The 22,647-nt window shown below is 44.8% G+C and overlaps 4 protein-coding genes across 4 annotated transcripts; 3 read left to right on the top strand and 1 right to left on the bottom strand.

Annotated features, from left to right (window-relative positions):
• Positions 1 to 2: 2 nt before the first annotated feature.
• Positions 3 to 2,609, bottom strand: rnf41l (ring finger protein 41, like; the record flags this gene model as incomplete). Its single annotated transcript, XM_079164256.1, has 6 exons — positions 3 to 435; positions 1,004 to 1,124; positions 1,232 to 1,394; positions 1,816 to 1,842; positions 2,122 to 2,261; positions 2,404 to 2,609. 6 exons carry the CDS (start codon positions 2,607 to 2,609, stop codon positions 31 to 33), a joined length of 1,062 nt encoding a protein of 353 aa, XP_079020382.1. The 3' UTR covers positions 3 to 30.
• A 2,113-nt stretch (positions 2,610 to 4,722) lies between these two features.
• On the top strand, positions 4,723 to 14,612 carry rad54b (RAD54 homolog B). The gene is made up of 15 exons (XM_079164244.1): positions 4,723 to 5,127; positions 5,339 to 5,528; positions 10,524 to 10,715; positions 10,992 to 11,291; positions 11,401 to 11,563; positions 11,675 to 11,900; positions 12,010 to 12,096; positions 12,194 to 12,314; positions 12,409 to 12,548; positions 12,647 to 12,937; positions 13,121 to 13,284; positions 13,359 to 13,620; positions 13,778 to 13,844; positions 13,938 to 14,135; positions 14,230 to 14,612. Exons 1-15 carry the CDS (start codon positions 4,981 to 4,983, stop codon positions 14,448 to 14,450), a joined length of 2,769 nt encoding a protein of 922 aa, XP_079020370.1. The 5' UTR covers positions 4,723 to 4,980; the 3' UTR covers positions 14,451 to 14,612.
• On the top strand, positions 7,387 to 10,326 carry LOC306699601 (fibrinogen silencer-binding protein-like). The gene is made up of 2 exons (XM_079164255.1): positions 7,387 to 8,058; positions 8,777 to 10,326. The coding sequence occupies exons 1-2, from the start codon at positions 7,652 to 7,654 to the stop codon at positions 9,360 to 9,362; spliced, it is 993 nt and encodes a 330-aa protein (XP_079020381.1). The 5' UTR covers positions 7,387 to 7,651; the 3' UTR covers positions 9,363 to 10,326.
• A 5,343-nt stretch (positions 14,613 to 19,955) lies between the features above and the next one.
• Positions 19,956 to 21,977, top strand: gem (GTP binding protein overexpressed in skeletal muscle; the record flags this gene model as incomplete). The annotated part of the gene is made up of 4 exons (XM_079165379.1): positions 19,956 to 20,295; positions 20,612 to 20,688; positions 20,772 to 20,976; positions 21,084 to 21,977. 4 exons carry the CDS (start codon positions 19,956 to 19,958, stop codon positions 21,365 to 21,367), a joined length of 906 nt encoding a protein of 301 aa, XP_079021505.1. The 3' UTR covers positions 21,368 to 21,977.
• Positions 21,978 to 22,647: the final 670 nt, after the last annotated feature.

The raw sequence follows: 22,647 nt of genomic DNA, 5'->3' as shown, positions 1-22,647 counted from the left end.
TAATCCTAATCTCTCACTGGTCCAGTCTACTCAGATGACCGTCACCTCCCGATTCTTCCTCTTGATGCAGTCCAGAGTCAGGCTCCTGGTCCCGCCCTTGCGCGTCCCGTCTCCCAGCTGAGGTGACGGAGGTGGACCAGATATATTTATGGCCTGAGCTGAATGCAGTGACAGACTGGAGGCGTGTAAAGACGCCTCCCTCTGCTTGTGTCTTGTCGGCTCCGAGTGCAGCTCCCGCCCAGATGTTTGCAGGGCTCCCTGGTGCTGGTCCCTGGATGTCTGCTCAACGGGATGCGGACTCCTGGTTGGCTGCATGTCTCTGAGGAGCTCCAACAGTTCCCTCTTCTCCAGCTCCGCCTCTGCCAGCTCCTGTCTTCTCAGGCGCTCTGCTCCTAACAAGGCTCTCATGTCACACATCACACAGGACAGCTGACCCTGCACGGAGAGGACACGGGATCACTGAACATGCATCAACACGGTTCACAGCAACTGTCTGACTGACGTTAGGTCCTAAAAGTAGTTCCTCTTTAGAAAAATGTACCGAAAGAGAAGTACGACTGAAAACAGTTTGAGACCGACAGTGTAGATAATTCCACTTTAATGTTTTAAATGATTAAAGTCTATAAAAGTATATGTAAAATATATATAAAAAAGTTACATTTCCCAGAAAACTGCCAATGAAGATTATGTGATATGATGAAATTATTCTACGTTTTTATTTCTAATGTATTTAACATTTACATTACGTACTAAAGCTAACTCCAGTTATTTTTCCTCATACATAATGAGGTTCTTATGTTTTATATGCTAAATCAAGTTCTGCAAAGAAGTACCTTGCCAATAGATGGAGTCAAGAAAGAAAGCACATATATATGTTTTTTAAATGTATTACAAAAGATGTATTTATATATTACTGTACTCTCAACTAATTCTCTTTTACTTCAGCCCTGTTGTTGTCACTTTAAAAATGGAGTTAAATACAGGAGAAGGACTGACTGGTCACCTTGAGCTCCTCCACATCATTCTTCAGCTGCGACTCTTTCTGCACCATGTGTCTCCTCTGAGAGTCCAACCGAGACTCCATCTCTCGTCTCACCTCCTCCACCTTGCACAGCATCTCTGCCCTGCCGTAAATATTCAGTGAGACAAAGTTACGAACTAACGTAAACTAGAGCAATCATGCATTTTGATCAGGATTTAAGAGAGTGATGACATTTTCACAACCACACACCTGAGCATCTCCACCTCTGTGCGCAGCTCTGCTACACAGTTATGCTGTGATTGGTCAATGGAGAGGAGGGTGTGGCCACAGCCGTTGTGACACTCCCTGCTGCGGAAGTTACATTCGGACAGGTGAGCCTCCAAACCCCGCCTCTCCACCTGCAAAGAACAACCTGACGGGACACAGAGAAGGGTAGGCCTCACATGAAGCAACCATGTACTCAATATCTAAGTGTATCTATCTTGAAAAATAAACATTTTACGAAAGTAAATTCGGTTTGCAGAAATAGCGTTAAATAACAAAGCCAGAGTAGTACGCGAGTTGAAACGGTACCAAAACATTTCTTAAGTAGAAGTGCAGTCACTTGACTTTGCTATTACTTATACACACATTTTAACCACCCATGAACATTTAGACCATCCCAAATGTTATACTGCACTCTGTCATCTTTAAATACAGTTCAATAACTTCTCACAGATCACAGCAGTCACAGACATATCAGGTTAAATGTGTAAAACTGTTGCTGACATGCCTGTAGCACTTAACACTGCAAAAGGCCACACTGCATGCACACACCCTGTAACTATACCTACCACAATGGTAACATACGTACTCTCCACCTGCCGATGACAGGTCACAGACACATTGTGAGCACAAGAGCACACGCTTGTAAATACATACACACGTTTAAATTGCTCATTAAAGAGTGATGGAAAGTTGACACTGAATGCACTCTTTGTGAGGTCTGTGGGAGCTGAATAAGTCCCATAGGTGCACTATGTGACACCTGTTGCACCCACAGGTGTCACGTTACCTTTCTATACCACAATGATAACCATTTAAGAACCGTACAAGCACTACCGATAAACATAACCAATCACGTGAGCTCTGTTTCATACCTGCGTTAGAGCAGGAGATGAAGGCAAACTCACACTCATCCTCGTGTGTGTGCAGGCTCTCCAGGGAGCAGACCACCTCACAACCCTGCCCCACATTCACACAACGTATCTGCAGGCGGTTCAGGTCATTACGCATGTACCTGTCATTTAAAAAAAAAAAAAACAGCATCAGAGACATGAGGGTTGGGCACAGAGAGCAGTAGACATCTGTGACCCCACTGGATAGTTGTGAAAACTTTAGAATAAATCAAGAGTTTATAAAAGACATTTGCAGAGACAAACCTATACAGTGGTTTGAGACTGCCCACGTCCAGTGGAAGTCTGTCCTCAGGACAGGAGTGGTGATGGACCAGCCAGCTGCTGATGCAGGCGCTGCAGTAGGCATGTTCGCAGGGCGCCTGGAGGGGGCGCTCCAACACGTCTCGACACACACAGCACAGAAGACCCTCATTCACATAGCCCACAAACCGCTCCAGATCATAGCCCATCCTACAACCACACAGACATATTATACAAACATGAGAACCACATAGTGTTGTCTCATTTGTTTCTTCTTCTTTTTTTGTATTGTTGTCTTTAACAACAATGCTCCCTCCTACCTGACAAAATAACTTCATCCACCTGTTTCTTCTTCTTCCTTTCTGTTGATGTCCACTTCACTTGTTCCTCCACAGGTGACCGTCCATCTTACCTCTGAACTACTACTAAGGTCTTTCCTTCCTCATCCTCTGTCTTGACTTGTTGCCCCATCAAGGTGAGGGTCTCCTTACCTGAAAGCCCTCCCCTACCCTTGGGAGTGCGTCTCCATGGAGAGGTATCCCAGACAACCGCGGTTCAGGTTCACAGGCAGGCAGCTGTCAGACGAGATCAGATCAAAGAGACAGAATTACAGGAGAACCCCAAGACACACCCAAAGAAACAGATACATTCTGCAGTGGTGTGTTTTCCTCACTGCCTCAGCGATAAAGCTAAAGATTGTGGTGCCTTCAGAGATTACCGCTGTCCTTCAACTGTTTCTGTCTCTGTTGATGACCCATCCTATCCTAGGTTTCTCTCTCGCTCGCTGGATGTGGGATTAACATGGATTACACTCGCGCTCTCTCCCTGATTGGATTACAGAATGTCAGATGACACTATACTGTCAGACCACAGAAATCAAAGAGCCATCTAAACAACTGGACTCATCCCAGTCCTGTTATTTTCTGTTGTGAAAGAAGTATTCAGACCCGACAGCAGTAAATAAATAAAAGAGCACGTGTGTGTGTGTGTGTGTGTAAGAGAGATACTACTATTTTGTTTGTCAAAAGTTAAAGAATCTTGCACCATAGTGTAATACTGATAACATACATTGTTTAATACTGTTTTGAATGCTCGTTATTTTTTAAATATGATATATGTCAAATAAATGTAATGGAGAAAATGTGTATGCATACATTCAAATACTTAAATAAAGTATAAGTTTCTCATAATAAGCTTTTTTTTCACAGCACCCATTATTACATGCCGTTGCATAGTAACCACAAGTGTAATTAATAATAACATTAATTATGGCCCTGTTCCTTATAGTTGGCCCAGGGCTCTGGTATTGTGCATGCTGGCTCACACAATAAACAGAATGTCTCCATAATTATTATTTTTAACAACACCTGTGTTTACTCTGTATTTAAGCACGGTAATTGAGTAAGTGTACTTTCACCAACACTGTTCATTGAAAAAAAATCTCTCTCTCTCTCTATATATATATATATATAAATTAATATTATCAAAAGTATCACATCTAATAATAATTCGCAAAACCTCACCAATGTCTAAATGTTTCACGATTTTATTCTCCTTCTCATATTATTAAAGTTGTAAAGTGAGGTCACCGCAGTAAGGTACTAGGTGTGCTCGATTAACAGCTCAGGGACTGACGGGGTGCGGGAGTTCAGTGAGTATGTGAAAGGTAAACTAATACGGTGTCAAATCAAACGCACCCTACTCGTTCTGACCACGCCCACTATCGGGTTTCAACCAATCACGTTCTTCAAATCATTCAGCGGGAGAACCCGAACAGAATCGAGAGTTAAAGGAACACAATACAACACGAATTGTTTTTTTGGGAGGGATTTCAGTGACATTTTGTGACCTTAAATATTCTTATCAAGCTTTTAGTTCACCCGGGTATGTATGACACGTTATCAAACATGACATTTCAGCCACCGTGTCAGCGGTGTGTTGACGCTAGCGAGTTAGCTAGCGTGCTAACATGAAACACTGATGCAACAAGTTAATGTAGCTAACCGCGAGAGCTTAACGTGTAACTGTCCTCTCCTTGTCTTAACAGCGACAAAACATGTACTGAAGATGTTGATAACATGTTCACTTAACGTTACGTGTCCATCACATGGTGTCTTCATATAACGTTACCTAACAAAGTCACATCATGAATGTGGGGAGGTTGTGTTGGAGCTGTGTTTGGGAGGATGCAGCTAAGACATTCATTACATATAATTAATTTTTGATTTATTTATCGTCTATCAAAGCTTTAATCAATTAGTTTTTCATGAAATAGTATTAAGTATAATACGGTCTGTATTGTTTGGTGTCTAAGCTGGTCTAAATGTCTACATGTATACACTAGTAGTGGTTGTGACTTAACCTTCCTGTTGTGGACAACACTGAACTACTAAAGAAGACTTTGAGTTATGTGTGGATGAACCATGAAGACAGTGAAACCCATCTCACTCACACATTTGCTTTGAAAGATCCATGGGGGGTTTCTGAATAGGACCTAATTAGTTTACAGTATTAATGATTGTGTTTATTAATATATTTCTGTCTTGAGGATACAGATCATTGAGGGTTGCCAGTTGCAAAATGCGACGCTCAGGAGCTCCGAGCCAGCTCTTGGGTAATGCTGTGAAGAAGCCCCGGTTTGTGCCCCCTGGAGCATCTACTTCCTGTCTCGGGGCTGATTCCAAGCCCCTTACCCCTAAACTTGGTTTAGGCAATGCATTGAAAAAGGTAAATTATTCACAACATTTAAGGCTCTGAACACTCACACAGGTGTTTTCAGTTAGTCTTAACTGAAAACACCTGTAAACACCTGTGTTGGTGTAGCTACACTAGGGTCCCTTGGTACTCTTGGTTCCCTTCATCGTTGTTCGTTATATCCAGCATTGTTTCAAACCTCCTCAGGTTGTGAGTCGTCTTTTCTCTTCTTCTCATCTTGCAGGTCCAGAGGAGTCTAGCAGCACCAGCTCAGAGTAAAACCGTGTGTGATGTTCAGCCCGAAGCTGCCCAGCCTGCTCCAGCCTTGTCGAGGGCTCTGGCTCGTGTTCTCAGTGCAGCGGAGAGTAAGGAAAATGAGTCAGAACATCCCGACAACGGCTCAGAAGAGCACACAGAAGAGCACACACCTGCAGGTAAGACACACACGTGTGTAGCTGGGACGGTACCTGGTATGAGCAAGAATAGTTATGAGGAGATTGTGCAACAAAACCACTTTGGTACAGTTACAGGATACAAAAAACATCAGTTTTATTTAGTGATGTTGGGACCAAACTAATCTTGGTGTAGAAATGTATGACCAAATTACCCATAGCATTAAGTTTGTTCATATCTTTCTGTAAATATATTTATTCATTCATGTTTTATTACTGCTTTTAGGTTATTTACAATGAATGTGTACTTAAAATGCTCAAAACATACCTCAATATATATAATATCACACAATTTAATTAAAACATTTGACTGGCACTCTTTTCTCTGTGATATTTATAAGTCTTACAAGTCTTCATTCTATAAAAGAAAAGTAATATTATAAGAGTTGTAGCAGTGTTGACATGATGCTTATAATGCATGTTTGCTCAGTTTTTTGCTGATATACTAAATTCATGATGCAGTTGGTTGAGATATAGTAATAACTGATTTAGACCTATTGATCAGGACCCCAATATAGTACTTCAAGTACTTAAATGCACCTTGTAGTACCTACTTCATTATTACACGCGTTATCTGGCATAGTCCGCTATAATAAAGACTTTATAAACAGTCTGTCTGGAAAACTAGAAATCAATGCACTCCAAGTAACAGATTCAGAGATATGACAGTTGGCCTCCCAAATGGTCTGTATGTGCTTTAGCTAGCACTACTTTATTCAGTCCACTGATGGACAATGTAAAAAATGTAAAATGTGCACATGTAGGTTACACGTCTTGGTTTTTGGTTCAGAAGCGTTTTTTTTACAATCACTAAAAGCTTAAACACAAAACCCCTGCCCACAAGTTCTCTGCGTATGTTTTCATTCATAAATCCATCGTTAAAATATCACCTACATTTATAACAACAATACAGAATCGATGCTTTCTACCTGATTTAACTACACAATAAAGAACCGGTGTGCAAGCAATTTAGCGCGGTTGTCCTCCAGTTTAATGTCCCTCGTGTCTCTTGGATAGCTCTTTTTTTATTTATTTAAAAAAAAAACATAATAAACCGCGTTACGCCGCCTTAATAATCGCACGCTCTCTTATTCTGCAGCAGTTGACCGTCCCGTCTCTGTGGCTAATAACACGACACACCGGCGATGGACGTTAAACCAGGCGGGCTGAGGCTGAGTGACAGCAGGTCCAGCATTATGCAAATGAGCGGGGTAGTGCCGCGGCACATTAGGACTGTGCTCAGGATCAGTGTGCCACCGCTCGCGCTCCTCTTCTCGAGAGCAACTAGTGCCGCTGTTTTTACACCCGAAACACACGCTGCTCGCTCTGCGTTTTGCCTGGTTCGGTTACCACACGCGCCCCGAACACACGTGTCGTCGCGTGGACCCGCATGTCTGGTTTATTTTATGCACAAACGGTATAAACTGCCTCTGCCTCCGCGGGCACGCGCAGCGCGCCCACAAACCCCTCCCCCCACTCGGTTAGTTAAGCCAGCGCTATATCAGAGCGTCACTTCACTCCAGGAAAATAGACCCCTGACCCTAATAACCTGTTACACATTGTTTAAAAACAGTTTTCCCCGTTTGTGTAGAGCACAGTTCCGTCTCTGTGTTATGATATAGAGGCAGTGTGTGGCTCTGTGCTGTGCTTGGTTTGGGGTTTAGAGAGACCGAGCTGTAAGTAGGTCGGGCTGGGCTTAAGCGGCTTAGCTACGTCAGCCTAAGCTGGGAGGAATTCATCCAAAGCCCTCCGCGGTAGGCGGGGGCCTAAACGAGGCTGGCCTAGTTAAGCCTGATTCTTATTGTGTGCAGCACAGCCTGTTTTTGTTGTGCAACGTGGCTGAGGGAGAACCAAGGAGTGGTGTATGAATCCATGCACATGTTAGACATAGTTTATGTTTGAGTTAGAAGAAGAATAGAAAGGAAAATGGGAAATGTATGGGAGTAAGACCGGTGTTGGCTTCATCACCGTGGACCAAGAGAAGCCAACAGCAGGGACAAAAAGAAGAAGACAGGTGGGAAGAGTGAGGAGCCTTAGTGTATTGAGTGTGGCTGCTGAACAGCCATAGGCCCGACTCGATCTGTGTGAGTCCGCTATGCTATAAGATGGCATCCAGCTCTGTGTTCCTGTCCAGTATGGTGGGTAAAGCTCGCTCCTCCAACTTCACCCTCTCTGAGAAGCTGGACCTGTTGAAGCTGGTCCGTCCTCACATCCGCATCCTGGAGGAGCACACCAACAAGCACGCGGTCATCGTGGACAAGAACAAGTGCTGGGACACCGTGGCCGAGCTATACAACGCCTTGGGAGGGGACCGACCCCATCGCACCGCTCAGGGCCTCAGGACCCTCTACAAGAGGCTGAAGGAGTCGGCCAAGCAGGAAGTGATGCAGCGGAGACACGCCCAGCCAGAGTATAGAGCGAGCATCTCTGAGCCAACCAGGAGAATCATGGAGATGATCCCTCACCTGTTTCACCACGTGCCCATCCATGAAAAGGACCAGGCACTTCGCAGGTACAGTGTGACATGCACCTACGAGCACAGGCACACAGAAGGGATAACGCGACAGTTAGGGGAGAGGTTAACGAGCGCATACATCATTAACAGTATGTAGTCACAATACTGGTTCAACAGTTAGAGGAGGAGGAGGAGGAGGGAGGGGCTGAAGTCAAGGCTTCAAAGCCTGATTAGATAACATATCGTCAGGCTAGAAAGGAAAATACAGTTTGTCCGCTTCTGTTTTTTTTTTGTTTTTTTTACAGGCGACAAACTACTCTTCAGTAGTTTGTTCAGGTAGTTTTGGGTGAATCGTTGTGTAATACAGATCAACTATTGGACCCCAAAGTAATGTTTAGAACCTGGTTCATGTTCTTAGTGCTAAAGAAATTAAGAAAAATGAGGCCAGATTATATTTATTAGTTCGGGAGAGTACATAGAAGACAACAAAGCCTTAAAATTGTTTGTTATTTTAGTGTAAGAAATATAAATACCTAAGAATCCCTTTCCCAAATATTTTAACTATTGCTACTTCTATAAATCAGCAAGGAAATAATATTATCTGTGAGGCTGTAACCAGCATAGTTTTTTACTCTTGGTCACCGGTCCTTTTGATTGATTACTTTAGTGTGCGTTCTCACCAACAGAGGTCTGCACACAGACACATAAACAGAGACAATAAACAATGTTTAAGTGCTCCAGTCTCACTTATTTTTACCCTTTATTCCATTTTTAGATTAATATACAGCAAGCACAACTCTCCCGTCGAACATCCTGGCAGCAGCTCCTCTCTGGCTGGACTCCAGGATTACTCAGCAGCTGTCCCAAGTATCCCCCATGAGGTGGTACAGCTGGACCCCGAAGAGGATGTTAAACCACCGCCAGACCTCCCCACCCTCTCCGCACACACAGAACCAGGGCTGGATGGTGTCCAGGAGCGGGAGGAGGAGGAGGAGGAGGAGGAGGAGGACGACGACCAGGAGGACTTGGGCAGCGTTCAGGATTTTGAAGCATCACTGTCTCCCGTCCCCTCCTCCGTAAACATCGCCCTCTCCGCCTCGCCGCTGCCGTTAGGCCACGACCTCTACCCCAACGACATCTACCCTCACCACGAGCCCGACAGGTTTCGCCCTCTGCACCTCGCCAAAGAGGAGCACGAGATGGTGTTGGCCAATCACAGGAAGGTTGCCATATACCTGGAGGAGAAGAGGGAGGGGCTGAAGAGGAAACAGGACCTGGAGGAGGAACTGCTGAAAGCCAAGATCAAAGTGGAGAAACTCAAGGCTGCTCGCCTGAGAAACGGACTGCCGATCCCTCTATAAAGAGCACGAACGTGCACATCTGTGTCCAGCGTCAGACGGGGAGAGGCTCTGAGGAGATTAAAGTGTGGAGGAGAAGCCGATCACACTTCAGTTTCATGTTTGAGAACTTGAATTTCTTTTGGAAACGTAGTGCCTCGTACAGACACTGAAAGCCTATTTGCATATAGCAGGATAAGGCGCGCCTGTGTTGCCATCAGTCTGTGTTTATACCTGTCCGTGTTATAAATGTATCGTTATCACTTGTATTGACAGAACTGACCGTGTAAATGCTCTCATTACAAACACTGTGACTGGCCAAAATAGATTAAATAGATGTGAACGTCCAGCTATTTGGAAGGGGATGTCTGTAGTGATGAGTGGCTTGTACCATGATGGTGCTTCTCCTGCTTAGATGTACGACCAATATACATCTACGGGAATTTTACTATAGTGTGGATGATCTTCCAGCATTTACTGTAATGATATACTAGAGTGTGAGAGTCTGCCCGGATCACATCAGGGAGATTATTGGCGCTCTTTTAATTCTTTGGAGAAAAAAAATACAATTCTGTAAAAAATCCGATGTGATAAACTTAAAAAAAAGCATTTCTTCTTAGTATTTATAGGTAAACAAACTAGGGCACTTAATCAAAGTACTGTAGGTCAAACAGTTACACTTTTATTGTTTAGAACTGAGAAATATTCCGATGCCCGGGATTGAAGCACAAGTCAAACTGTCGAAGGCCTTAATCACAAGATGCTCATGATTACAAATCCTGTTGTTCAATTTACATAAAGTGTTAAAGTCTGATATTCGCTCTGGTTGCTGGCAGATGTGGACTGTGTTTTATTTGCGATGTTATTGTTATTTAATGTGTGTGACTACAACATTGATTGTATTTCAACGTTCGTATACGTGTGTATGTTTCTTTTACACTTTGTCCGTATGTAAACTTTTTTCTATTAAAAAAATTATTTGATTTGCTATTTTTTAACTGTGCTTGTTTTTGTGTGTTAGATGTGAAACCGGTCCACTCATGAACTCAGCCTCTCTGAGGAAGATGGATTTTCTTTTTTTCTTAAGTTCCTGGTATTTGTGCAGCAGCACTGACCTCTGCTGGTGAGGTACGTTTTTGATATCTTTGGTGGTTTTTCACTATGTTGTATGTCTTTGTGTGACAGGAGTGGATGGATGCCCTCCGTTGACTGCAGGCTCAGACTCGGGCTGCAGTCAGGACGGAGTGCTCTACTTCAGTGTGATGTGGTGTAAAGCCAGCAAGAAGAAACACAAGCGCTGGGAGGGCGACGCGGTCCTGGTTACAAGAGGACGCACAGCCACGCTGAAGGATATGGAGGGCAAGGACATTGGAAAGGGTGAGACGGAGACACCAGAATTTAATTTAAGGTTTTTATTTTAGTCTGGTGGGAGTAGGAGCAGTGTGACTGCAGCCTATGTTGCATGTGACAGTTACGCACATCATAAACTCACCTTAAATTATAATATGATACCAAGTCTTCTGGTCGGGAAGAAGTATTAAGGCTGTGAACACTGAGACATTATGACCTTTCAAGTAGATCTAGCAAACAGTTCTCCCCAATATACATCCTCATTGTGAGTTGATTGGTAATGCTTGTGCATGTTTTGTTTAGGAAGTGGCTACAAGGTGTCCGAGCTGGCCTCCCTGTCCGAGGGAGAGACCTTGATGATCGGAGGGAAGGAGGTGGAGGTGATGGGGATCATATCTGCTGAGGACTTCGCCCGGGGCCGTTGCTTCCAAGAGGTCCAGGTAGAGAAAGAGGAGCCGTGCACAGCGTCGGCTCCGCCTCCCTCTCGTAGCTTGGTGTCCAAACGTTTCTGCTCCCCAACGCTTTCGGGGAGAACTGATCATCCTGGATCCAAACCGGAGGAGGAACAGACCTGCAGACCTCGCCATGACCCACTGGCTCCAGGTATGTCGACCAATAACACAAATTCTCATATTTTTGACCCTTTTTGGCATCTTTTGCTTTATTTCTGGTTATGTACTCACTCCAATCAGGCTCTCTGTATCTTTTACAGGTGCACTGGTGATGCCTCGTCCCTCTGCCAATCACCAGTGGTCTAACAACAAGTCTGGGCTTCCTGTGGTCGATGTTGTTGTTGACCCGTTCCTGACTAATCATCTGCGACCGCACCAGAGAGACGGCCTTCTCTTTCTCTACGAGTGCGTCATGGGCTTGAGGTAATGGCGCCTGTTTCTGTAACATCTTGTCACATGCTGTTTAAAGACATCACAGCCATTGTTAGGGTTCCTAATGAATCCTTTCGATGTGTTTCACTGTGTGCGCTTCAGGGCTGTGGGTCGCTATGGGGCTATCCTGGCTGACGAGATGGGTCTGGGGAAGACCCTCCAGAGCGTGGCGCTGTCCTGGACGCTGCTTAAACAAGGGCCGTACGGTGGGAGACCAGTTACCAAGCGTGTCCTCGTGGTCACACCTGGCAGCCTAGTGCACAACTGGGCTGCAGAGTTTAACAAGTGGCTGGGCCGCGAGAGGATCAGCGTCTTCAGTGTGGATCAGGTGTGGAGAGGAGGAGGAGGAGGAGGAGGAATTCTGCTAAAGCAGCATAATTAATGTTAATGTATAAGTCGGGAATGGACATTCTTTGTTGATGTGTGTGTGCGTGTAGGACCACAGGATAGAGCACTTCCTGGTCTCCCCCCTGCACAGCGTTCTTGTGATCAGCTATGAAATGCTGCTGCGCTGCCTGGAGCAGGTATTCTCACCTTCTGTCTCGCTGTCAAGTGTGCATGTTACAAAAACAATCCCCATATGTCATCTCTGTGTTAAAGTAATTTTCTCATGCTTTTCAGGTTAAGAAAGTGGAGTTTGGTCTTGTGATTTGTGACGAGGGCCACAGATTGAAGAACAGCAGCATCAAAACGTCCTCGGCCCTCAGCAGCCTGAGCTGTAATCGCAGAGTCATACTCACAGGTGCACACACAGAGAGGGGAAGTCTTTAAGGACTCTCTGACCGACGGTAACGTCTTGTACAGGTTTCATACTGAACTGTCTTTGTGTTTTGAAGGCACCCCGGTACAGAATGACCTGCAGGAGTTCTATGCTATCATAGAGTTTGTGAACCCGGGGATTCTCGGCTCGTCCACTGCGTACAGAAAAGTATACGAGGAGCCAATTCTGCGCTCCAGACAGCCCTCCTGCTCAGAGGTAATGCTACCTCTCCTGCTTCTTTTCTATGTAGTAACTTGTACATCGACAACTTAATCTGGCATTAAACCCGGTTTCGAATCTGTCTCTGCCAACAGGAGGAGAGCGTTTTGGGAGAAGAGCGGGCGGCAGAGCTCTCTCGCCTGACCGGCATGTTCATCCTGAGACGGACACAGGAGATCATCAACCGCTACCTGCCTCCTCGTCTCGACTGGACGTTGTTCTGCGAGGCGGCCCCTCTGCAGCGAGAGCTGTACGCTCATCTGCTCTGCCACCGAGTCTTCAGAGCCTGCCTTCAGGCCTCCACGCAAGCTCACACACACCTGGCCTGCATCACTGCTCTGAAGAAGCTCTGTAACCACCCTGGTCTGCTCTACTCCTCTGCCAAGGTTAAGATCTTTAGGGGAGTGAAACCTGCATCCAGCCTTTAGATATTGCTCTTATTTGAGTGCCTTGTGTTGTTTATTGAACTTAGACTGAGCATTCATGCTGTGGTCAAAGTAGTCTGCATTTATGTTGGTGTTTAGAGATTTACTACCCGTCCTAACGGAGTACTGTGTTGTGTTTTGCAGAAAAAAGCAGACAGTGGTTCAGTGGAGAACTCTTTATACGAGGGCTTGGTTGAGCTCTTCCCAGAATCGTACTCTTCTGGTGGGTTTAACACTGCCGACTCTGGAAAACTTTTGGTTCTGACAGATTTGCTGACTGCCATCAGACAACTCAGCCCTTCAGACAGGTGTGTGTGTGTGTGTGCATTGGCACGTGCATTTTTGTGCATATATACTGATAAAGTATGTGTTGCCCCCGCAGGGTGGTCGTAGTGTCCAACTATACTCAGACGCTTGACCTGCTCCAGGACTTGTGTGTGCAAGTTGGCTACACCTTCTGCCGACTGGATGGACACACCCCCACCAACCAGAGGCAGCGGCTGGTTGATGGTTTTAACAGTCCCTACTCTCAGAACTTCCTGTTTCTGCTGAGCTCCAAAGCGGGTGGCGTGGGGCTTAATCTGGTGGGTGCCTCCCACTTGGTGCTGTATGATATTGACTGGAATCCTGCTAATGACATTCAGGTGAGACTCACAGACAAATGAACCAAATGAACTGACCCACAGGTGTAAAATCACCCTCAGATTTCATCACACGCGTATAGAAACATGACCACCAGATGGCGCTGTGCACATTTGTGTAATTCTCTCCTGCAACCTTCCCCCTCTCTGCTCTGTGCAGGCCATGGCTCGAGTGTGGAGAGATGGACAGAAGAAGACGGTGCACATCTACCGTCTCCTCACTGCAGGTCTGAAAACACAATGAGCGAGAATATATCGAACAAATCCTGAACCGGTCTGATGTGAATCTTTCCGTCTGGTTGTGCGCTTCTTCCTCACAGGCACCATTGAGGAGCGAATCTTCCAGAGACAGGTGTCCAAACAAGGGCTCTCTGGGACGGTGGTTGACCTGGGCAAAAGGGCAGAGCACACCAGCTTCTCCACCAGTGAGCTGCGAGATCTCTTCAGCCTGACTGACACGCTCTCTCTAACACACGACCTGCTGAACTGCAGCTGTAGCATGGACGGCTCAGTCCAGCGTAAGCACATGGGCGACGCGCTTCACACACGCCGACACCTAGGATTTGACTATTTGAGTATTTCAACTCGCTTTTTTTCCCCCTTCGTCCTCAGCTGACTTGGAGGAAGAGGAGCAGGTTTCTGATAGGCCGTGCCAGCTCGGCCGTCAGGGTGACCGCGGAGGGGCTCAGCAGAAGCATCTCAGCATGTCCGAGCTGATGCAGTGGAGACATTTCTCTGGTGACACGCACACCTTCTCAGACCCTTACCTTGATCACGCACGAAAACACGTCACCTTCGCCTTCCAGACCACCATCTCTCACACAGCGTCGTAAACAACCACACACTAGATTACACTCTAGATGTAGATGAATCACACACACACACTACTTCTATGTGTGTGTGTGTGTGTTCAGGCTCTCTGGGCTTTGTCAGCACCCTGGCTACATAAAGCTAAACTCTCAACAGTGCCAACAACAACAATATGTGACGTTTGTGAGATCTTGTGTCTTATCCTCTGCGTTTTCTTTATTTATTCAAAGACATTTACTATAAAACTTCATTAAATGAATGGAATTCAAAAGGAATATGTGTAATAAACTGGCTTTTAATGATTTGGACCTTTTTTTTATTGCCTGGATAATTCTTCCTTTGGAAAGCAGCGCATTTTTGATGCATGTATTCTTGTAGAGGATACTGTACTGTAGTTACTGTAGAAAAGCATGCAGGAGTTACTCCTGTATCCATCTCTAGAGTAATATTTACTATGTGAATTAGAGGATTTCTATTGTTCCGAGACCAGTTTATGTGTCCAAGTCCCTGGGTGGGATGCAGAGTTTGTGTAAACAACCATCCATAGAAAACAATCTAATTTGTCGCAGTGAGCTTTAAGCCTGAATTTTGGGCTGTAGTGTCAGTTTATCTGACATAGTGACCGTAGTCTGATCCGCTCAGTCATTTATTTTGGATAACACCGGCCTGTTCATGCCCTTCAACACAAAGCTGCTGCGTGGGAGTTATGTAATTGCGTGTGCGCCCTGAAGAGTTGTGCCCGGGTCTGTCAGATTGACTGAGCTTCAGTACAAATCCTATTTACATACTGTGAACATTGTAATTATTATTTATTGGGTCCTCCCCGCTCTGCGTGATTGTTGAGCAACTTAGTTGTGTAATGAACGGGTCTCTGGGATGTTCAGCTTTGCCTTTTATGCATATGACCGTTGTAGTTTTGTGTGTGTCTTTAAACTGTTAGTGCCAGTCCAATGCCAGAATGCAAAGTTTACATATTTATTATATATATTTATCATGTAGTCTGTGAAGTCTCGTGCAGGCCTCTTGAAGCCCATCAGTTTTGGATAATAAAACAATACTAAGAATCTTCAGTCATGCTAGCAACTACAACAGTTGTTTAGGTATTTCAGGACCGAGCTGGTGGACCGACCAAAACACGGGACGTCTCTATTGAGCCACTAGCATGGCTAAGAATTGAGCCTCTGAGCTTTGGCAATGCGATCTACTGTTTGTGTTGCAGAGGAATCCCATTCTGTGTTGCAGCACTTTGGTATTGGACACATGTTGGGCAGACGTGTGCCACTCGTCCAATCGGGATATTGATCCAAATCACTCCTCCAATAGTCTCAGAGGCCATGTGCCGGTGTGTCCATGAGTCCGAATGTTTCTGTCGATCTCTGTAAAGCTCTCGCTGCCAATCCCTCTGTTAAGCCGTGCGTTCCAGCCAGACAACTGGAGGACCTGGCGCACGGATTGAATGAATGACTTTCCACTGCTGGACGGGGAGAAAGAGATGCAGTTGTTTTGATGGAGAGACTGAGACACAGATTTGGAAGTTTATTCCCATGTGATCCCAGGACCTCTGTGGAGGATCTGAATGTACCGTAGAGGCCAGACGGACGAGCCTCTCGTGTTAACCCACACTCAGTTCACAGGTCTCACATTTCATTGATTATCAGTCGTAGAGTCATCGACGTTCAAGCTGCACATGTTTCCAGAGGAGATATTGAGATACTGGTGCATCAGTAGAGATATCCTCAGCAGCTCTCTGTCCTTTTGAAAAACAAGTTCAGGCTCAGTTTGTTGGACTATCCTCCCTTCAGATGAGATATTGATTACCCTACTTATGGTATTCTTTGTCCCTCTTATTGTCTCTTCTGTACGGCTCTCTTTATAGAGGTTTAGAGAGCGAGGCCTAGAAGCCACAACATGATTTACTTTAAAGCCTTGTACCTCCATTTTTATTTTATTATCTGATGAAGTAATGAGAGCTTATTTAAGATGAGACATCTCAAATTGGATGGAAATATAATTGAGGTTTGAGGTACACATGACTCCTCTTTGTGTGTACAAATACCACACCATTACGATTGTGGTCCCTTTATTGTGTTTCTTTGTACTTGGACACACATTCGATGGTTCAGTCTTTCTTGTAAATCACAGTGAATTGCTTTGACTTTTCTTCTGTTGGTTGGACAAAAGAAAAAGAGATTTGGAGCTGTTACCTTGGGCTCTCAATTATTTGAGATACAATCCCGATATAAGAATTCATAATCAGTACTTTTAATGTTTTGCAGCCCTAGATTTAGCAAGCATAGGCAGTGTGCTTTTAGCTTTCCTTTGATCTTTGAATGCAGATGAGGCAGTGTAGGGCTTGGTGTTGGGATTCTGGTTTCAGCTCCAGCTGATAAATGTTTCATCAATAAGTGCAAACTATAATCCTGACAACTAGTAGAATAATGCTGAATAAAGTAATAAAAGACGCATTTAGATCCACATCAGATATACAAGATTATTGTGACTATAGTGTTAATGTAGAAGTTGTGTAGGTTGTAGGACGTATATACTGTATATGTCCATTGGATTCGTCCACCTTGACCTCGCTTTACAGCAGTCTTAGCAGTCGCCCTGTGAAAATGTCTTCTAAAGGCTTTGATTGTGTGAAAAGAGGTGAAAGAAACCTGAAACCAGGTCACTGCGATAAAACCCACTGTATATTGTTTCGGCAGTGGGCTCTCTTTGAGTGGCTTGTTTTCAAACTCGCTGGTACAGATCTATTCACTGCTTGGCGAGCGGGCGTGCAGTAACTCGGTTTAAATGTTTACATTTAAAACGACTGAGCCCAACCAAATAGAAGTAGAAATAGTTTATATATTTGTTCTTCTTCATAGTAAAGAACTGTTGTAGTCTTCATCTTTTTAAAGGTTACATTTTTATGTGTTCAGTAGAAAATGTGACTTTGTCTATTGTTTTTATGTGGTCTTTATGAAGGCACACGTTTGTTTCCCTGTTATGTTGACTGTTGTGCTCCTGACTGTCTGTCTGACCTTATTAGACTTGTGAGGGTTTGTGTTACATCAAGTGAAAGCTGGAAAGAAAGAGGTCACTTCACGCTCAGCACCCATCAATAGCCATCACCATGACTCTGCCAGTCTGCAGCCAACTCTCAGCATAACACCCCCCCCCCCCGATCCTGGTCCTGCTCCAGCACTTAACAAGGATTTAATGTTGCCCAATCATCTGTCAGGCAGACCAGATCGGGGCTGTAATACAGAGCAGCAGGTCTCGCGGATGAGGTCCAGAAGTCCTGAAAAAACAACAGCTGAGAAAAAAAAAGAAAAGCTGTGTAATCCCACAATTACTGTAATAACTCTCCCGCTTCTCTCACGCAACAAGCACTTTGGCAAATGAAAGTCTGACAGTTGCGGGTTGAGAGCAATGTTATGCAATGCAGGACAGTTTGTGTGTGTTGCTAGATGGATCATTCAACAACCAACTGGTGGTTTCCAACCATTAACAGTATGCTGCTGCTGCTGCTGGCAGTAGATCTCCTGCTGACGCACTAAGCCTCTCGTCAGAGCTTTTATTCAGTAGCGCTGGATGGGAAGCTACGTTTAAATATTCTGACACTGAAAACACACTACAGAAGATATTGAAAGACATTGTTTTCACTCACAACAGTCACAGAATTACACATAAGAAATCCTCCATAAATGGGTTTTGTTGTTTAATGTAAAACTCACTTGGAAGTTTTGTGATTTGAAGTTGCTTCATGATATTTGGCTTCTGTGTGTCAAGGGAGAGATGAAGATGGAGGAAGTGGGATCTGAAAATAATGGATGCTTTCTTTATTGGCCCAAGTTGAGATGTAGCATGTCTGTTAATCATCCGTTAGGATGGCAGCAGCAGAGGTTTGTTATCCACGTTGGCACCTGCACAGAACTCATTGATAAATAAATTGAATTAGGAGACATAAACGACAAATATACAAACTAAATCAGCCTCCAATTTAAGAGGACAGAAAGTAGATGCAGGTTCCCCTTAGCTTGTGTTATACACCTGTGTAATAAATAAAATGGTAAATGTTAGAAAATAGTAAAGAATGCCCAAAGCCCACGGTGTTGGCATCAAATTAACTTGAAGAAACGCAGCAGATTCTTACAATTGGAAGCTCTAAGTTGTGAAAATGTGGCAGTTTTACTTGAAAGATTGATAATCAAAATCATATTATTTTTTTGATTTAGCCATTAATCGCAGCTCTAGGTTGAAATAATATTCCTGCCTCAAAAACCTTTTTAAACGGTGCACTATAAGGTATTCAGAGCATTAATATTACAGTACACAACTATTTGCTTGTAGAATGTAATCTGTAGAGATATGGTGCAGAAATGACGCCATGTTGAGAACTGTTGAGAGTCAATAGAAACACTCTTGTATACAGCACCTTAACACCATTCCTGCAGCCTGCGATGTCCCATTCATCCCATGTTTATCCACATTATCTCAAGCTGTTGTCTTCTTCTGGTTCAGTGATTCCTCACCATCAGAATTCCTCTGGACAGCCTCATGTCGCAATCAGCCGACTGTTATAAATGTAGGTGGAAAGATCAATGCTGGCGGCAACGCAAGATCTTTTTCCACTTGTTGCTGAACATTGCATCACAAATTGCTGAGTTCACTCAGTTTATTCTGTCTGCACGGAAATAAATTACACTAATTAGTTTTTATGATCCAAACTATACGCTTAGCCTGCACGTGCGTATACGATTTTATCAATTTGAATAGATAAGGTAAGAATCAGAGGTCTTGTGCCACTGATTGAAACCATAGTTTCTCTTTAATTCAGAGGTAAGCAGCATTTTAGCTGTTATAACTAATTTATATTTTATAAACTGGTCATAGGTTTTTATAAATTCTGAATCTGAGAAGTAACCAGTAACATAAATATGGTGTAGAAATACAGCTATATTGTACTATTAACATCAGCCTCCATATTGGTCATTCCAGACCAATTAAGGCTGTAAAAAGCAAACCTTTAGATATGAAAAGTTGACTTCAGAAGAAACAAAACACAACTTTACTGAACTCAATAGTGTACGAATGAGTCAAAACAATAAAATGTCCGTCACAGTCACCACTCGCGCTCCACTTGTGTGACAACCCCCTCCTCCTCCTCCTCCTCCTCCTCCTCCTCCTCCTCCTCCTCCTCCTCCTCCTCCTCCTCTTCTTCTTCATATAAACCACAGGGAAACCCCATCGGAGCATTACAGAGACACTGATGGAGATAACTGATCACAGACTGCAGCAGACACGTGAAGGAGACACCAGCTGTAACTGTCGCTCTGCCTTTTACCAGCCGAGTGTTTTTGCATTGCTCGAGTTACACTTAAAAACAAGTGTAAGTGAATTTAAAGGACGTTTATGATGATCATCTGAAGCTGTAAAAGCGACTTTTTAAGGCGGAAATCGACTCGTTTTTACTTTTGTTTTTGAGGGTGTTTCACCCAAAAGCGGTTAATCCGGTTCATCCTAATTTCGCCCCTGGCACCATGCTGTCCAGTGTGCGCCGGCACAGCCTCCGCCTGCAGACGGAGCTCCACCGGTGGAGCATCTGTGACCCGGGCGACAGCCTCATGGCCCGGGTCCCCGCATGCATCTCCCGCTCCAAGTCCTGCACCAGCTCCGCCGGGGAGTCGGACGGGAGCCGCAGGAGCTGGTCGTCCTCGGACTCCGTCATCTCCACCGACTCCGCCGGGGAGCCGGTGGGACCCGGGGGCCCGTACCGGGTGGTGCTGTTAGGGGCCAGCGGGGTGGGCAAAACGGCCTTCAGCAGCATCTTCGCCGGGGCAGCGGACAGCATGGACAGCGATGACTGCGAGCCGTGTGGCGGTAAGAAAAAAGAGAACTATGATGAAACCTTTACACGGTTATTGACAAGCAGATCTGTTCTTTTGCGGGTACATTTTAGATACAAGCAAACCAAATCCCTATAAATAAAGGACAACACTTGCATATTTTATATAACTAGACAGAATTGATCCAATCTGAAAGGGTCACCATAATCTCTGTATTGAGCACCATGCACTTGTTTATTTCTAATAATGTTATAATTATATTGATGGTATGAAACATTGCTGTCACCAAAATGACTTAAGTCTATAATTATACAAATGTAAACCTTTTCTTGTTACGTCTATAATTTCAGATGAAGTGCGTGAAAGGGAAATTAAAGTGGATGGAGAGCCTGCAACTATCACTCTGCTGGACACATGGGATGCAGAGGTGAGATGAAAAGCAGCTGCGCTAACTTGTGTACATTACATATAGTACCGTCAATCCTTTATTTAACATGTTTGTCTTTGCAGACTGACCACGAGTGGGCTCAGGAGCACTACATGCAGACAGTCGATGCCTACCTGCTGCTGTACTCTGTGACGGACCGCGCCTCATTCCTGCGAGCCTCCGAGCTCCGGATAACCCTGCGGCGGTTTCGTCCCGCGCAGCACACGCCGATCATCCTGGTGGGGAACAAATGTGACCTGGTGCGACGCAGAGAGGTGTCAGTCAGCGGTGAGCAGACACAGTTCCTGTCATCTTGTGTGTGCCGAGCACTGTTCACTGTGAGGTTTTTCTTCTTAGATATGCAAGTACTGATCATGAGCCTTCTGTGTTTTCAGAGGGTCGCGCCTGCGCTGCTGTGTTTGACTGCAAGTTTATCGAGACCTCAGCCGCCATGCAGCACAACGTCTGGGAAGCTTTTCACGGCATGGTGCGACAGCTGCGTCTACGCCGAGACTCCGAGGAAGCCAACAGGCGTCGCAGGCACACACACCGTCACGCACGCCGCGAGAGCCTTCCTATGAAGGCCAAACGCTTCCTGGACAAGGTGGTGGCAAAGAACAATCCCAGTGTGGCCTTCTGGCTGAAATCTAAGTCCTGTCATGATCTTTCTGTGCTGTAGAAACATGACAACAACTTGGTTTTAACTGTACGCCACACCTTTGAGCCTGGAGATCCGAAATTTGTGGACGCCTGCTTCTGAGGGGCTAAAAGTCTGATGGCTCAGTCCTCGGGTGTGTTCACACTGAGCCAGCCTGGTGTACGTGAGAGGCGTTTGCAACCTTCCTGCACTGCCATCCACCCACCCGTTGCAGTCTAAACCAGACTAAGTGGACTGAGCTCAGCCTCTGTGATGGACCGGACAATCGGCTGATGAAGTGACGTTTCCGGTTGCAAAGACTCGTCGTGTCTGTGTGCCATAAACTTCGGAGGTTAGAAATCTACTGATGGAAACGGAGAGACGGATGTTATGTTTTTGTGTTTTTGAACAGATACATTTATATTAGTCTCTCTTTCCTCATCATTTTGCTCTCATTCCTGCCTAATTTGTCATCTGTTGATGATTACCAGTTATAAGCTATTGGTGATTATGATAATTTGCTCGATGAACATTTTTGATTTGTGATGTGTAGTATGTTGCACTGACTGTAAATATATTAAAGACGATGCATTGTATTTTGTTACTTGTATGTTTCAATGTTGCTCTTTGAAATAAAGTGACGTCATACAATTTGAGAGAAGAAAAACACGTCTCTTTTGTCTGTCATCTCAATCCCGCTAATGAGATATTACTGTGGGATGACTCAGCTTTGACACAAAAGAGACACACTTATGAAACCAGAACACAATTGCGATGAGTCAGGTGACATTAAAGCTGAACTTTCAGAAACAACTTTAGTTCTGTGTAGGTGGATGTCAGCTGATTGAGTACAGTGATTTGACCGCTCAGAGATTTGGGTAACAGTGCGACACTGAACATCATGCTCAAGACACGGCCTGTCCTCATCCCAAACTCAGTTTTGTAGTAAAAGCGGTAAAATATGTTGCCAAGGTAACACTCAGAGGAGCACCCGGGAAGTGTGTTTTGTACGTTCAGAGTCGGGCAGATGGTGTTGATTCACATTGGCCAGAATCTCTCTCAGCGTTCATGGAACCAAGCTTTACATAACCGAGTCCCCTCCATCTGAATTAATGGCTCCATGATCCATCAACACTGCAGTCACAGGTTGCGGTTAAATAACGAGGCTGTGAAATGGTGACTCACTCAGAGGCTTTTTAAAATAAAAATGTAATACCGTTGCAGATTCACACAAATCTCTGCCTTTTTTTCCCCGAGCAGCTTGTAAAGCTCACTGCTTTCAGCCGAGGATGATGGGGTGGAGTGCATCAGGTTGTTTGGAA

This window comes from Pholis gunnellus (genome assembly GCF_910591455.1).
Source record: "Pholis gunnellus genome assembly, chromosome: 8".
Classification (NCBI taxonomy): Eukaryota; Metazoa; Chordata; class Actinopteri; order Perciformes; family Pholidae; genus Pholis; species Pholis gunnellus.
The sequence above is the reverse complement of the archived record's forward strand: the minus strand, read 5'-3'. Positions and strand labels throughout refer to the sequence as shown.

Excerpts from the sequence above, each read along its gene's own strand:
- LOC306699601 (XM_079164255.1), top strand. The coding sequence starts at position 7,652 with ATGGCATCCAGCTCTGTGTTCCTGTCCAGTATGGTGGGTAAAGCTCGC. Across the intron at positions 8,059-8,776 it reads AAGGACCAGGCACTTCGCAG|ATTAATATACAGCAAGCACA; the intron begins GTACAGTGTGAC and ends TTCCATTTTTAG.
- rad54b (XM_079164244.1), top strand. The coding sequence starts at position 4,981 with ATGCGACGCTCAGGAGCTCCGAGCCAGCTCTTGGGTAATGCTGTGAAG. Across the intron at positions 11,564-11,674 it reads GAGTGCGTCATGGGCTTGAG|GGCTGTGGGTCGCTATGGGG; the intron begins GTAATGGCGCCT and ends TGTGCGCTTCAG. Across the intron at positions 11,901-12,009 it reads GCGTCTTCAGTGTGGATCAG|GACCACAGGATAGAGCACTT; the intron begins GTGTGGAGAGGA and ends GTGTGCGTGTAG.